This window comes from Carcharhinus amblyrhynchos, chromosome 17 (assembly GCF_965287045.1).
Source record: "Carcharhinus amblyrhynchos chromosome 17, sCarAmb.v2.hapA, whole genome shotgun sequence".
Taxonomy (NCBI): Eukaryota; Metazoa; Chordata; class Chondrichthyes; order Carcharhiniformes; family Carcharhinidae; genus Carcharhinus; species Carcharhinus amblyrhynchos.
The window spans coordinates 30,956,562-30,970,931 of record NC_137340.1 but is presented as its reverse complement, the minus strand read 5'-3'; the positions used below and the strand labels follow the sequence as shown (position 1 = coordinate 30,970,931).

Here is a 14,370-nt window from a genome sequence, read left to right as displayed (position 1 = left end):
TGATTGCCTGTTAGCTAAACAGTTATAGTTTTTTCCCATTTTCAATATTTTTATATCTGGTAAAGAGAGATGCTCAAAAAATTTATTTTTAAATTAGAAAATACTTGTTAAATGCCTGGATGATTTTTCTGCAGGCTCCTGGAGATTGATATTCAGTTTCTGGAGATTCCAGGCCAGTTGCAGACGATTGTCAACCACAGCCTCTAATATTAGTTTAGCTGTGTTTAAACAACGGGGTAGAATTGTATGGGCTAGGAAGACTGGAAATGTGGTGCGATTTGGCGATGGGTGGTATGTCCACATTCTCTCTAGCTGCTGGAACATCTTTCTAGCCATTTGGTCCCTTAAGAAGCCCCAATTTTAGTCTTTCACCATTAGCAGCCACCTCGTAGGATGCCTGGGTCGAATGCTCCAGAATTCCCTCCCGAACTTACTCTCCTCTCCACTGCATAGCATCATAGAATCCTACAGTGCAGAAGGAGACCATTCGGCCCATTGAGTCTGCACTGACCACGACCTCACCCAAGGCCCAATCCCTATAAACCCATGCATATACCATAGCTAGTCCCACTGACACGAGGTTCAATTTAGCATAGCCAATCAACCTAACCAGCATGTCTTTCGGACTGTGGGAGAAAACTGGAGCACCTGGAAGAAACCACACAGACACGGGGAGAACGTGCAAATTCTGCACAGAAAGTGACCAAAGCAGGAAATCGAACCCAGATCCCTGGCACCATGAGGCAGCAGTGTTAACCATTGTGCCGCTGCACATTTCTCCTTCTACCTACCTCTTAGACAACTCTCTTAATCATTTCTCCCAGAGTCTCATTCAGTTTTGAATTGCTAATGCTCCTGTGACGTGCCGTGGAATGTCTCTATGTTAAACCCTCTATGCAAGTACACAATTCTGTTGAGGATAACTATAATACCAGAATATTCACCAATCCATTATGTGATGCAATGTTTGAGCAATTCAATAACACTGTTTTAAAATGAAATTTGTTTAAATGCCTGTGTCAGGAAGGATTGACATTTAATTTCCAGAGGCTCTTTACGATTGTGTTTTGGGTGGCGCAGAGGTGAGCATTGCTGCCAAGCAGCTCCAGGGACTTGGGTTTGATTCTGACCTCTGGTGACTATGTGGAGTTTGCACATTCTCCCTGTGTCTGTGTGGATTTCCTCTGGTGCTTTGGTTTCTTCTCTCACTCCAAAGATGTGCAGGTTAGCTGAATCGGCCATGCTAAATTGCCTCTGTGTCCCAAGGGGTGCAGGTTAAGGGGATTAGCAGGGTAAATACTGGGGTTACAGGGATAGGAAGAGTTGGGCCTGGGTATGATGTTCTGTTGGAGGGTCGGTGCAGACCTAATGGGCTGGATGACCCCTTTCTGCACTGTAGGGTTTCTATGATTTGCTAAACGATAAACCTGTTAGGACATAGCTTCAGTATTCAATGGAAGATATTCTAATTTTTGTGCAAGTACATCATTCTCACAGGAGACCTATTAAACTATAATATTAGTGTTGAGAACAATGCCAGAAGGAATAAACTGCAGTAAGAATGTACATCTGGCATGGTTTCCAGTTCATATTGAAGACATGTTCTGACGTTGACAATGATTGTAATAGTACAGAGCTAATATAAATCCTCTATCTTCGAAGTGATTTCCCTTATTTAGCCTCACTGTGAAGCAATTATCAGATTGTCACAAATACATCACAATAGGCTCAGCCTCTAATCAGTGACTTTTACTGTCCTTTTGACTTGTATTTCAATTACTATGTTACCAACCATAACAAAGGTTTTGTTAGAGTCCTCAGTTTTATTTCTGTGTTTGCTGACATTCTATAAGGAATCCAATGTTCATTTTCATGGTTTACAATTTTCGAAGCTCTCAATTAAATTTAGTTTTATTGCACGATGACTCTAGATTAAGGCTGAATGATTTAACCAGCATTGATCACCGTGGGGACAATTTTTGTTTCATTTCTGCCAAATTGCACTCAATCAGCAGTAGTACAAGCAAAGTCAGGCAGCAGGTAGTCATGACAACCTACTGCTGAGTTGACAACCTTTTTTTAAGTCTACTTATTATGTCACAAGTAGGTTTATATTAACACTACAATGAAATTACTGTGAAAATCCCCCAATCGCCACACTCTGCTGCCTGTTTGGGTACATAGAGACATAGAAGAAAGGGGCAGGCATAGGCCATTTGGTCCTTTGAGCCTGCATCACCGTTCAGTATGATCATGGCTGATCATGTATGTTCAATATCCCACTCCTGCTTTCTCTCTATATCCCTTGCCTTTAGCCACAAGGGTTACATCCAGCTCCCTCCTGAGCATATCTAATGAACTGGCCACAACAGCTTCCTGTGATAGAGAGTTGTGAACCGGTGAATTCCCTGAGTGAAGAAGTTATTCCTCATCTCGATCCTGAATGGCTTACCCCTTATTCTTAGATTGTGACCCCTAGTTCTGAACTTGCCCAACATCGAGAACATTCTTCCTGCGTTTAGCCTGTCCAGACCCATTAGGATTTTGTGTATTTCTGTGAGACCCCCTCTCATTCTTCTAAATTCCAGTGAGTACAAGCCCAGTCAATCCAGTCTCTCTCTTCATACGTCAGTCCTGCCATTCTGGGAATCAATCTGGTGAAGGGAGAATTTTAACATGGTCAATGCACCTAACTAGCACGTCTTCCAATTGTGGGAGAAAATTGGAGCACTCGGAAGATACCCATGCAGACGTGGGGAGAACATGCAGATAGTGACCCAAGCAAAGGAATTGAACCCAGGTGAGGTGGACAAGCAACCTGTCTTCCAGAACTTCCATCAGAAACTCACTCTATGTACACAGGGGTCAAATATGCAATTCGGATCGCAATGCTGTAATCCTCTCCGCCAATCTAACTATTTAGTTTTTATTTCTGTGTTACAAGTGCAGAGGTGACCATTTCCAGTGATGAGGAATCCTGGTCTGTTGTTGGGGAAAGCTTTTGGAGGCAGTTGGCGTGGGTTTTGCACCTTTATTGCAGTTTGAAATGTTACGTAGTTGCTGCTGTCGGTTCTGCAGTCATTGCCAGCTGCTCCACAAAGCTGCTGCTTGTTGATCCTAATGTTCAATATAGCTCCCCTTGAACCACTCCTGGGAGCACTTTATCATTGAATCTCTGCAGTGCAGAAAGAGGCCACTCAGCCCATTGAGTTTGCACTGACCACAATCCCACCTAGCCCTATCCCCATAACCCCATACATTTACCCTAGCTAGTCTAACATTAAGGGGCAATTTATCATGGCCAATCCAGCTAACCTGCACTTCTTTGGACTGTGGGAGGAAACCCATGCAGACACGGGGAGAACATGCAGACTCCACACAGACAGTGATCCAAGCTGGGAATCGAATCGGGTCCCTGGCAGTGTGAGGCAGCAGTGTTAACCACTGTGCCACCGTGCTGCCCGCCAGAGAATGGACTTCTTTCTTGATTTATATATAAGTGGACTCCTTGCCTAATTTTGGACATACATGTGGCTGAGATACCTTTTTAGGGGAACATGTCTGCTAATCTCATTGCAAGGAAAATCCATTAAAAGACTGATTGTGTCCCACACTGATTCCTTGTGCCTTAAATCCACTCTTCTACCCACCTCCAGCCCAATTAACAAAAAATCTTTAAAGATTCCTCTGAAAATAGCTGACCACTGTTGACTTCTTCGCCAACAGCAAAGGTTTGAGCGACACTATAAAAGATCATCGGAACTTTGCAATGGAGCATTGCTAACTGTCAATGTTTAAAAAGTAATCGCTTTGAGCATTAGCAAGCTTACTGAAGGAGTACTGTGTGTATTTTCATTCCTCAGAATGCCCGGTCACACTCGTTCACAAACACAGTCCAGATACGTATCTATCCAACATCCCAACAAACCTTTCCTTTGCCTGCCCACATTCTCCCGGTCAGTTCTTTCTGGCTCCTTGTTTCTTTTCTCCGAGACTAGCTTTGATTCGGGACAGTAGAAGAGTAAAGTTCGTACGTTCTCTGTAGGTCCAGTTAAATCCCTGTGTCCAGCTTACAGCTGCTCCATGTGTGCCTTGCCTTTGCTGCTGCTATTTCAGAGCTGCTGATGCACTTGCTTGTTTTATTACCTAATACTTTCATTGTCTTTTAAACAAAATTAGCATAAAACAGTTTTTTTTAATATCTACCTCCTGCCCCTCCTCCACCCCTCCCCTGTGCTGTACCTTGGCTAGAAATGGTCTTTCAAATTGCCTAATGGCACCTGCCAAAAAATGTTTTAAGTGTACTTGCATTGTGTGGACCAGGCAAGATGTTATTTGGATCCGATGGTCATTCTGATTTTTATTTATGCTGTGATTCTGTCCAGCAGTTCCCACTAGTTTCTTAAACTTCAAAACAAGCAGTAACAATATTGCTGCATGTTTATTATTAAAAAAATAAAAAATGTGGCTAGCTTTGCTGACAATTTCACTTAAATCCCAGTCGAACTCCTTGACAGACTCAATATACAGAATAGATTACGATTTTATGATAACTTGTCTCCTTGCTAAACTTTTGGGATAGATCTGGATGTACTAGTCAATAGCTGTGAGCTTTGATATACAAAGCGGCGAGAGAATTCCTTCAGCAATCACAGCTTTTTGATTGCGTTCTGTGATGGCCATTAACGATATGGAGCAATTTATAATGAAAAAATATGCTCACCGTGTTTCAGTATCTGTGGGGCTTGAAGATGTTTCGTGGCACTTTGCCTTGTTTATCAGTGTAAAATTCTGCTAATTGGGGCTGAAGCATCTTTGGCTGCTCTCTGTGAAGTAATAGCTGGTGTAGATGAAGATTTTAAATGCATTATTTCTATCTGCAGAAATACTTTTCGGGTGAAGAGATCCCCAAAGCGTACCTCACTATCTGAAGCATCCTCGCAGGTCAGTAAACATGGATTCAAATTTATTCCAGAACTCCTAACTACAACAGTACACTGACTTGGTAGACAAATGGAAGGTATCAGGAGGTGGGATGTGGAGGGGGAGGGGGTGGGCAGGTGGGGGAGCAGGGGTGGTGGCTGAAGTTGGAGGAGGGCTTTCACTGTACCGAAGGTTAATTCAAGAATAATAAAACAATCAGTGTATCCACATTTTTGTCTTTTATTTGGCACCGTATCAATTTTAATGATACAGTATACACCATGCTTCTCAGCCCAGATATCCTAGTTTTGGAAGTTCTGATATTAAAGCTTGCTATAAGCTTTTACCTAAGGAACGCCTGTGTTTGGGAAATTAATGTTCGTGTTTGTAATGCTGTATTATTGTTACTGATGGACTAACTATGCCTTCTTTCGGCTGGCAGTCCTGCCTGAGGGTTTGATTTCAGGATGAATAATGTGATGCTTACGCTTTAGGAATCAACGCCACTTAATACACCTGAGACCCCGCAGGTAATTGGTACGGTGGAACATGCCACTGATGAAGAGAAACTGGCATCTTCAGTGACAAATCAGAAATGGTCCTACTCTGGAATACAAAGTGAATTGGAAGAAGATAAACCTGATTATCCTCAGCCTTCAGATCTTTCCGCGTTCGTCAATGAGAATTCTGAATTTGTAAATGAGAACTATTCTTCAGCGGGTATGTTTTAAAAGCTCTGACGTACTTTCTAACAGCTGTACAAATTTATAATTTAATTTGGCAACCAGATATTAACCAAAGAATCCCTATAGTGCAGAAAAGGCCATTGATGCAGCACTGACTCTCCAAAAGAGCATCCCGCCCAGGTCCTTCCCTTCACTCTATCTCTGTAACCCTGAGCATTTACCATGGACCCAGTGCACCTAACCTGCACATCTGTGACTGTTAAGGGGCAATTCACCTTAGTGCTAGGTCCCTTGCTTTTTGTGGTATATATCCATGATTTGGATTTGGATTTGGATATTGGGACAGTGATGAAAAATCTCGAAGAAGGCTGTTGACTGTGGGAAGATGAGGAGTGTGAGCTAAAGTGTTTAGAGATGGCTAGCGGGGCAAGGGAATGCACATTTGATTTGATTTATTATTGTTGCGTGTATTAGTACATAGTCAAATATATTGTTTCTATAAATGGTAGGTTACTGAGATCTATAGGAAAGAATGATCTTGATGTGAATGTTGGCAGATTCCTGATAGTGGATAAACGGGTAGCTAAGGCGATGGAGAAGGCAGGTGGGATATTTGCCGCTATCAGCTGAAGCACAGAATGTAAAAGCAAGGCTTTTGTGCCTGAACAGTATAAAACATTTGTTTATTCATAGCCTGCAGCTCTGGACGCAGCCCTTTCAGAGAGTTATGATTGCAATGGAGAGGGTAAAAGGAGGTTTATGAGGATGTTGCCTGGAGTGGAGAATTTTAGTTATGAGGAAAGGTTGAATAGGCTAGAGTTATTTTGTTTGGAACAAAGAAGGCTGAGGGGAGACCTAATTGAAGCGTATCAAATTATGAGGGGTCTGGATAGAGTGGATTGGAAGGCCCTATTCCCTACACTTGAGGTCTCCATAACCAATGGGCATAGATTTAAGGTGAGAGATAGAAGGATTAAAGGGAATTATTTTTCTTCCAGAGGGTAGTGAGGAGTTGATATTCATTGTTGGCAAGGGTGAGAGACAGAGAAGCCCTCATAACATTTATAAAGTACTTGAATATGCATCAGAAGTGTTGAAGCCAAGAGCTGGAAAGTGAAATTAGGATGGATGACTATCATCAGCATGGGCATGATGAGCTGATTGGTATGTGTTTGTATAGTAAATTTCTATGATGAATGATAGAATCCCTACAGTGCTGAAGGAGACCACTTTTCCCATCAAGACTGCATCAACAATAATCCCACCCAGGTCCTATCCCCGTAACCCCACATATTTACCCTGCAAATCCCCCTGGCACTAAGGGGCAATTTAGCACTGTCAATCAACCTAACCCACGCATCTTTGGACTGTGGGAGGAAACTGGAGTACCTGGAGGAAATCCACGCAGACACGGGGAGAACATGCAAACTTCACACGGACAGCCATCCAAGTCTGGAATTGAACTGGGTCCCTGGTGCTGTGAGGCTCTGTGCCACCATGCCGCTCTAATGACAGGATACAGGAAGAATGTAATTGCTCTGTAAAGAATGCCAAGGAGGTTTACAAGAATGTCGCCAGGCCTAGAAAAGTGCAGTAAGAGAAGACATTGGATAAATTGGGGTTATTTTCCTTGGAACAAAGAACATTGAGGGACAACTTGATTGCAGCTGTACAAATTTATGAGGGGAAGACATAGAATGGACCGGTTAAAAATGATTCCCTTGATGGAGAATTCTAGAACTGGGGGACATAGATTCAAAATAAGTGGCAGTAGGTGTAGAGGGGACAAGAGTGGTGTGGCAAAGGGTGTGTGGGTGTCTGGAATTTGCTGCCTGAGTTGATGGAGGCAGTGGTCCAAAACTCTTTCAAAATATACCTGGATCTGCAACTTAAGTGCTGTAAGCTGTAGGGCTACGGGCCAGGTGCAGGAAGGTGGGATTAGAAAGGGCACTTGGGTGTCCTCGGGCTGGCATGAACAAGATGGGCCAAATGGCCTCCTTATGTATGCTGTAACTTTTCTATGAGTTGATTGGTGTGTGTTTGTACAGTAAATTTTTATGATGTCCATCATACATCAAATCTCAACAATGTTTTAAGGCTGTTGAAGTATTTTTGACATAAGAAAGAAAACAAAATTTTAGCAGTGAGTTGTCACTGAAGCATTGCTGCAGTGTTATTGGTACAAAGCTGAATAAAGTATTGGTGTGGTTATGCAGGGAGGAAAGTAAATACTATTTCGTTATCTTAATGGAAAGTTGAAATGAGGCAGGAGACAGATTTTAACACATCTGAAATTGAGGGCAATAAACTTGGCAAGTACAAACAAATCATAAATGTAAAAGATTAGCATAGCTTTTCCGCTCAACTTAATCCTGTGCCAGTATGATTTCCAAGTTATATGTTCATTTAGAAGAAAAACACTGTTGGAAGTCAAAAATAAAATGGTGATCTGAATTTAAGTAACAAAACGATAGAAAGGATCTAGAAGGTGGGCCCGATCAGAACGGTTGAAAGTGTAAGGAGGTGATCTTATCAGCTCGTCCCACCAGTCGATTGGCATGGCAATGAAAAATCAGGCTTGCGCCCAGTTTCTTGCGTTTCATGTTCTTTCCAGCCCCGTTCTGACGGCAAATTCGACTTTATGCCCATAAAGGGCGAAAAGCTGATTTCAATACTCATTAGGTCATTTAAATCTAATTAATGAATTCCGGATACTATCACCTGGGCTCATTTGAACATACCTGCTTGTCATTTGAGGTCTTCACCAACAAGGACCACATATGGTCCCCATTGGTGGGGACATGACATGATAGCCTCGCCAGTGGGAACAGAGACTGCTGAAGCCCCCAAAATGGGTGGGGAATGGGTAGTGTCCCTTGGGCAGTGCCAAGTTGGCACTGCCAGCCTGGCATCCTGGCACTGCCCACTGAGCATTGGGTAATACCAAGTGGTGGGGCCTAAAGTGGGATGGTCCATGAAGGGGGGGTTGGGGCAGGGTCATGATGGGGGAGGTAAGGGGGGGGTAGGGATCAGCCAGGGTGGCGATGAGGAGGTAAGGGCGGTGATCGACGGGCAGCGATCAGGATGGGGGGGTTGGAGTGACAGATCTCTCAGTGCACTATGTACACTTGTACAAAGTGCCCTGGGAGATCGGGGCGCCTGCACAGTGGTGATTGATCATTTGAAAAGAGTCTGAGAATTTACATTAGAATTTACATTAGAAATCTTATCCAAACTACTTCCTTACTTAACAACTGTAAACCTTTAAAAAAACAATTGGATTGGTTTTTAAAGGTTTTATAACAGCACAAAATAACCAGTCATATTTAGTGCCTGCCATGGCTCAGTTGTGTCTGGGTCACAAGGTTCTAGGTTCAAATCCCAATTAAATATACAAATCAAAGTTAGCATTCTCACGCAGTACTGAGTGGACACTGGCTGCACTTTCGGAGGTGCACTAAACCAAGGCCTTATCTGCCTCCTCAGGTGGATGAAAACATTCCCATAACATTATTCAAAGATGAGCAGGTGAGTTATCCCCACTGACCCTACCAAAATTTATCCCCCAATCAATATCACAAAAGCAGATGATCTAGTTATTATCACATTGCTCTTTGCAGAAGTTAGCTCTCTGCATTTTGGCTGCCATGTTTCCCACAGCAGTAACTACACTTCAAAATACACTTTACTGCCAAGATTTTCTTTTTTACCCTTTTGAATTGAACCCATGTCTGTACTCAAGCATGTACGCTTTGTAAAGAACGTAATTCATAATATTTCTTATAACTGCATTATTTCTCAAATTGCCTTTCACGGCCAGGCTTTATTTCTCTTCTTCAGTTTTCTGTCACATGGTTACCTTCAAGGTGATCTTGGGCAAAATGACAAATAGATACGTGAGGTATTCTTGTAGTTTGTCAAAATACCACTGTGACTAAGTGGATGCTTGTGGGAGTAAAAAGAATGTGCTACAGACACAATGATTTAGAACATGGTGCCTTCCATTAGCACAGCAATATGTAGATATCACATGGAATCCATTATTCAGAGTCTACTTGAGCAGCCCGCCTCCATTCTATTTTCTAAATTGGCTTTTTCAATGCCTTGCCTTACAGTGCTGGGATATGAACACTCTCTAGAAATAGAGTACATGGAAAAAATTGGTTCATCATCACCTGTAAGTATCAATTTCAAGTTAAACAGTTGTTGTGCAGTTGTTTCTATTCAAATTTTGTTGAGCTTGGCTTTGGGAAATTGCTGCACTTAGCCACTTAAATGATGAAGCTGTTTATAAAGTGCATACTAAGATCATACTGTACTTTGGAAAGTCTCTCCCTGCAGCCATTTTTTAAGAAGATTCGAGGAGCTGAATGTCTCCATGCATTGGAACACTCTTCCATTTTCTGCTGTAACATTTGGCATTACCACTACTGGGTAAATTATTATACTCGATTCTGAAAGTGATGTTATTCTGCTTTTCTTTCCTTCTAGCATCATGATACAAATGCAAAAAAACAATCCATGTACTTGAAGATAGATTCTCTGAAAGACAGTCCAATAAAATGTCCTCCCATCAGGCTGTCTGATTCGACCACTCCGTGTTCAGGGTATGTATTCAGAGACTTTGAGTAATCTGATATGCTTTGACAACAAAGAGAAAACTAACATTGAGATTGATTCATTTTCTAAACGCGTGGATCTTCACAATGGCTTCCTCATTTTGCTGCTTTTTTTATATTTCTGATGAAAGTCCTAAATGACTTGTTGTTTAAAAGATTAGATGTTTAAAAATCCTGGCGGCTCTTCCTCTTAAACTGCTTTTTGTTGAAAACATCATTTGAGCAAAATGGTTTAAGCAACTCTAAAGAACAGTGGTAATTTTCATCTGCTTGTTGTCCCGTTGACACTCAAAAATTCTGTGGCAGACCGATGGTTTTTTAAAATTCTTTCCTGGGACATGGGCGTGGCTGGCAAAACTGGTATTTCTTGTCCATCCCTAATTACCTCCTTGAACTGAGTGACTTGCTAGACCATTTCAGAGGGTAGGTGTCCTCAACCAATCGAAGGATCTCCTGCCACTTGAACTGGCTCCCACCTCCCTCATCCTCCTGCGACCCAGATTTATCTGTTCCTCAATGGGACTGCTTCTGGTCCCTGCAGTTTCTAATGCTCCCAATTGATGCTTCTGGGACAGTGTTATTGAGGTGGCAATTTCAGGATTTTGCCCAATAAGCGATGAAGGAACAGCTTTGTAGTTCTGAGTCAGAATAGTGCACGGCTTAGAATCATAGAATCCCTCCAGTGCAGAAGGAGACCATTCGGCCCATTGAGCCTACACCAACAATCCCAGGTCTTATCCCCCTGTATTTACCCTGCTAGCCCCCCTGACACTAAAGGGCAATTTAGCATGCCAATCAACCTAACCCGCACATCTTTGGACTGTGGGAGGAAACCGGAGCACCCGCAGGAAACCCATGCAGACACTGAGAAAGTGCAAACTCCACTCACACAGTGACCTGAGGCCAGAATTGAACTTGGGTCCCTGGTGCTGTGTGGCAGCCATGCTAACCACTGTGCCGCTTGGAGGGGAACTTGCAGTTAGTGATATTCCCTTGCTGCTATTGTCATTCTAGGTAGCAGACATTGGATTTGTGAGGTGGTGTCAAAGAATTCTTGGTAAATTGGTGCAGTGCATCTTGTTGATTGTACACCCTGCTGCCACTGTGCTCCAGTGGTGGAGGTGGTGGATGAGCTGTCAGTCAGGCAGACTGCATGGTGGTGAACTTCTTGAGTGTAGTTGGAGCTGCACTAATCCAGACAAATACTGAGTATGTAATGACTGTCCTGACGAGCCTTGTGGATAGTGGGAGATTTTAATCTCCCCGGGGTAGACTGGAAGGTGCCGAGATCAGAGGGTGCTGACGGGGAGGAATTTGTACAGTGTGTAATGGAAGGATCCCTGGAGCAGTATGTGGATAGCCCGACCAGAGAGGGGGCTATACTGGACTTGGTTCTGGGGAATGAGCCTGGGCAGGTGGTTGACGTTGAAGTAGGAGAGCAGGTGGCTAACAGTGACCACAACTCTGTCTGGTTTAAGATATTAATGGATAAAGATGAAGCCTGTCCTAAGGGGAGGGTGTTAAACTGGGGGAGGGCTAGATACAACCGGATTAGACAGGATCTTAAAGATACGGACTGGGGTAAGCTGTTTGATGGTAGGTCGACGCTGGGTATGTGGGAGTCTCTCAAGGGAGAACTAAAATCTTTGCAGGAAAGGCACGTGCCGGTCAAGAGGAAGGATGGGAAGGGTAGGATTAGAGAGCCATGGGTAACTAGGGATATTGAGGACCTGGTCAGGAGGAAGAGGGAGGCGTACATTAGATCTAGGCATTTGAGGACAGAGATAGCGTTAGAAGAATACAGAGAATGTAGGAGAGAACTTAAAAGGGGCATCAGAAAGGCAAAAAGGGGCCACGAAATGGCTTTGGCGGGTAGGATTAAAGAAAATCCTAAGGCATTTTACTCCTATGTTAGAAATAAAAGGATGGTTAGAGGGAAGATTGGTCCTCTCAGGGACAGAGGAGGGGAACTATGCTTGGAGCCTGGGGGAATGGGGGAGATCCTGAATGAATACTTTGCGTCGGTATTCACGCAGGAGAGGGGCCGGATGTCTGGTGCTGTGCTTGAGGAGTTTGAGGATCCGTTGAGGGATATAGTCATCACGAGGGAAGAGGTGTTGGGACTTTTAGACAGTATAAAGACGGATAAATCTCCGGGGCCTGATGGCATCTATCCCAGGCTGCTAAGGGAGGTGAGGGATGAAATTGCTGGGCCTCTGACGCAAATCTTTGTCTCTTCTTTGGACACAGGTGAGGTCCCAGAGGATTGGCGCATTGCAAATGTAGTACCGTTGTTTAAGAAGGGTCAGAGGGATAACCCAGGGAATTATAGGCCGGTGAGCTTGACTTCAGTTATAGGCAAGCTAATGGAGAGGATCCTCAAGGATAGGATGTATGTTTAATAATGAATTTTTTTGTCTCCACAGGCATTTAAGTCCAGCAAGGGGCATGCATGCGGCAGGTTGTAGTGGGCTGCTCTTGGACGTTGCTTCGGGAGTTGCCTATTGCTTCATGTCGTTAGTGTGCTTAAACTGGACCATCTCGAGGGCAACATGACAGCTCAGAGACTATCTCTGTTGCTGTGCGGACACATGGATTTGGGCCTGTGTCTGTGGGAGTTTGCACGTTCTCCCCGTGGTTGCGTGGGTTTCCTCCGGGTGCTCCGGTTTCCTCCCACATCCCCCAAAGATGTGCTTTTAGGCTGATTGATTGGGTACTAAATTGTCCCTAAATTGGACCTTCCTGATCCTCGCACGTTAGGTGTAGACTAAAATCATGAATAGGTCACAGACAGTGGGACGGCGGCACGGGCTCGTTGGGCCGAAGGGCCTGTTTCCCATGCTGTTTTGTTCTTTGTTCTTTGTTCTTTGGTTAGGAGGTGAGCCACTTGTCATCGAGTATCTGACCTACTCCTGTAGACATTGGCTGGGATTCTGTCACTTTCCCACTGCGTATTTCTCGCAGCAGGAGGCAGTCCACCATTGGCTGGTGGTGGGATCCTCTGGCCCTTCTGCTGTCAATGGGATTTCCCATTTGCTGTGCACCATGCCACCTGGAAACACACGGCTGGAGTGCACTGTCAGTGGGACCAGAAGCTTCCGCTGGCGTGAACAGCTGGAAAATTTCAGCCATTGCACTTAGTTGGCCATTTCAGTTTCTGGCCAATGGTAATTCCCAGGATGTTGATAATGGAGAATTCAGTGATTGTAATATCAAGTGGAGATAGTTAGGTTCTTGTTGGAGATGATGATTGCCTGACATTTGTATGCTGTGGATGTTATTTGCTGTTTGTAAGCCCAAGTTTGAATATTGCCCAGCTCCTGCAGCATGTGAGCTTCAATAGCTAAGGAGTTATCAATGAATTGTGTAATCATCAGTGAACATTCCCACTTCTGACCTTATAATGGAGGGAAGGTCACTGATGAAGCAGCTGAAGATGGTGGAACCTAGAATACTACCCTAAGGAACTCCTGTAGTGATATCCTGGATCTGAGATCACCAATGACCACAACAATCTTTCTTTGTTAGACATTACTCTGAACCCTGGAAACCTTTCCCACCCCACCCTACTCTTGCCCAATTCCCATTGAATCCAGTTTTGCTAGGACTCCTTGATGCCACTCTCAGTCAAATGCTCCTTGAAGTCAAGGACAATGACTAAGCTCACCTCTGGAATTCAACATTTGTCCATGCTTGGGCCAAAAATGGAATGAAGTCTGGCGCTAAACTCAACAACGATGAACAGGTTATTGATAATTAAGCGCTGCGTAATAGCTCTGTCACCAATACCTTCCATCAATTTCCTGATGATTAAGAGTAGATTGATGTGGTATTAATTGACAGGATTGGATTTCTCCTGCTTTTTGCTCCCAGGACAAGGCTGGGTAGCTTTTCACCTTGCTGGGTAGGTGGCAGTGTTGCGGCTGTACTTGAACAGCTTGGCTCAAGGAATGGCTAGTTCTGGAGCAGTAATCTTTAGCACTGCACACAATGGTTGGAATTTTCTGGCCATTCCCACTGGTGGGATCCTCGGTCCTGCCAAGGGTGAACCCCTGCTTTGCGTTTTCCGGTGGTGTGGGTAACACTGGTGGGACCAGAAGATCCTGCCACCGGCCAATGTTGGGTCACCTCTGCCGCCGTGG

The 14,370-nt window shown here is 43.9% G+C and overlaps 1 protein-coding gene across 13 annotated transcripts in view; it reads left to right on the top strand.

Moving 5' to 3' along the window:
- LOC145354415 (uncharacterized) overlaps positions 1–14,370 on the top strand; it is a 266,934-nt gene that overhangs the window by 210,880 nt on the left and 41,684 nt on the right. For all 13 annotated transcript variants that reach the window (XM_080205707.1, XM_080205705.1, XM_080205706.1 and 10 more), the window contains 4 exons: positions 4,884–4,944; positions 5,418–5,643; positions 9,725–9,786; positions 10,101–10,216. In XM_080205707.1, coding sequence (XP_080061833.1) covers positions 4,884–4,944; positions 5,418–5,643; positions 9,725–9,786; positions 10,101–10,216 — 465 coding nt within the window. The remainder of the gene's footprint in view (positions 1–4,883; positions 4,945–5,417; positions 5,644–9,724; positions 9,787–10,100; positions 10,217–14,370) is intronic.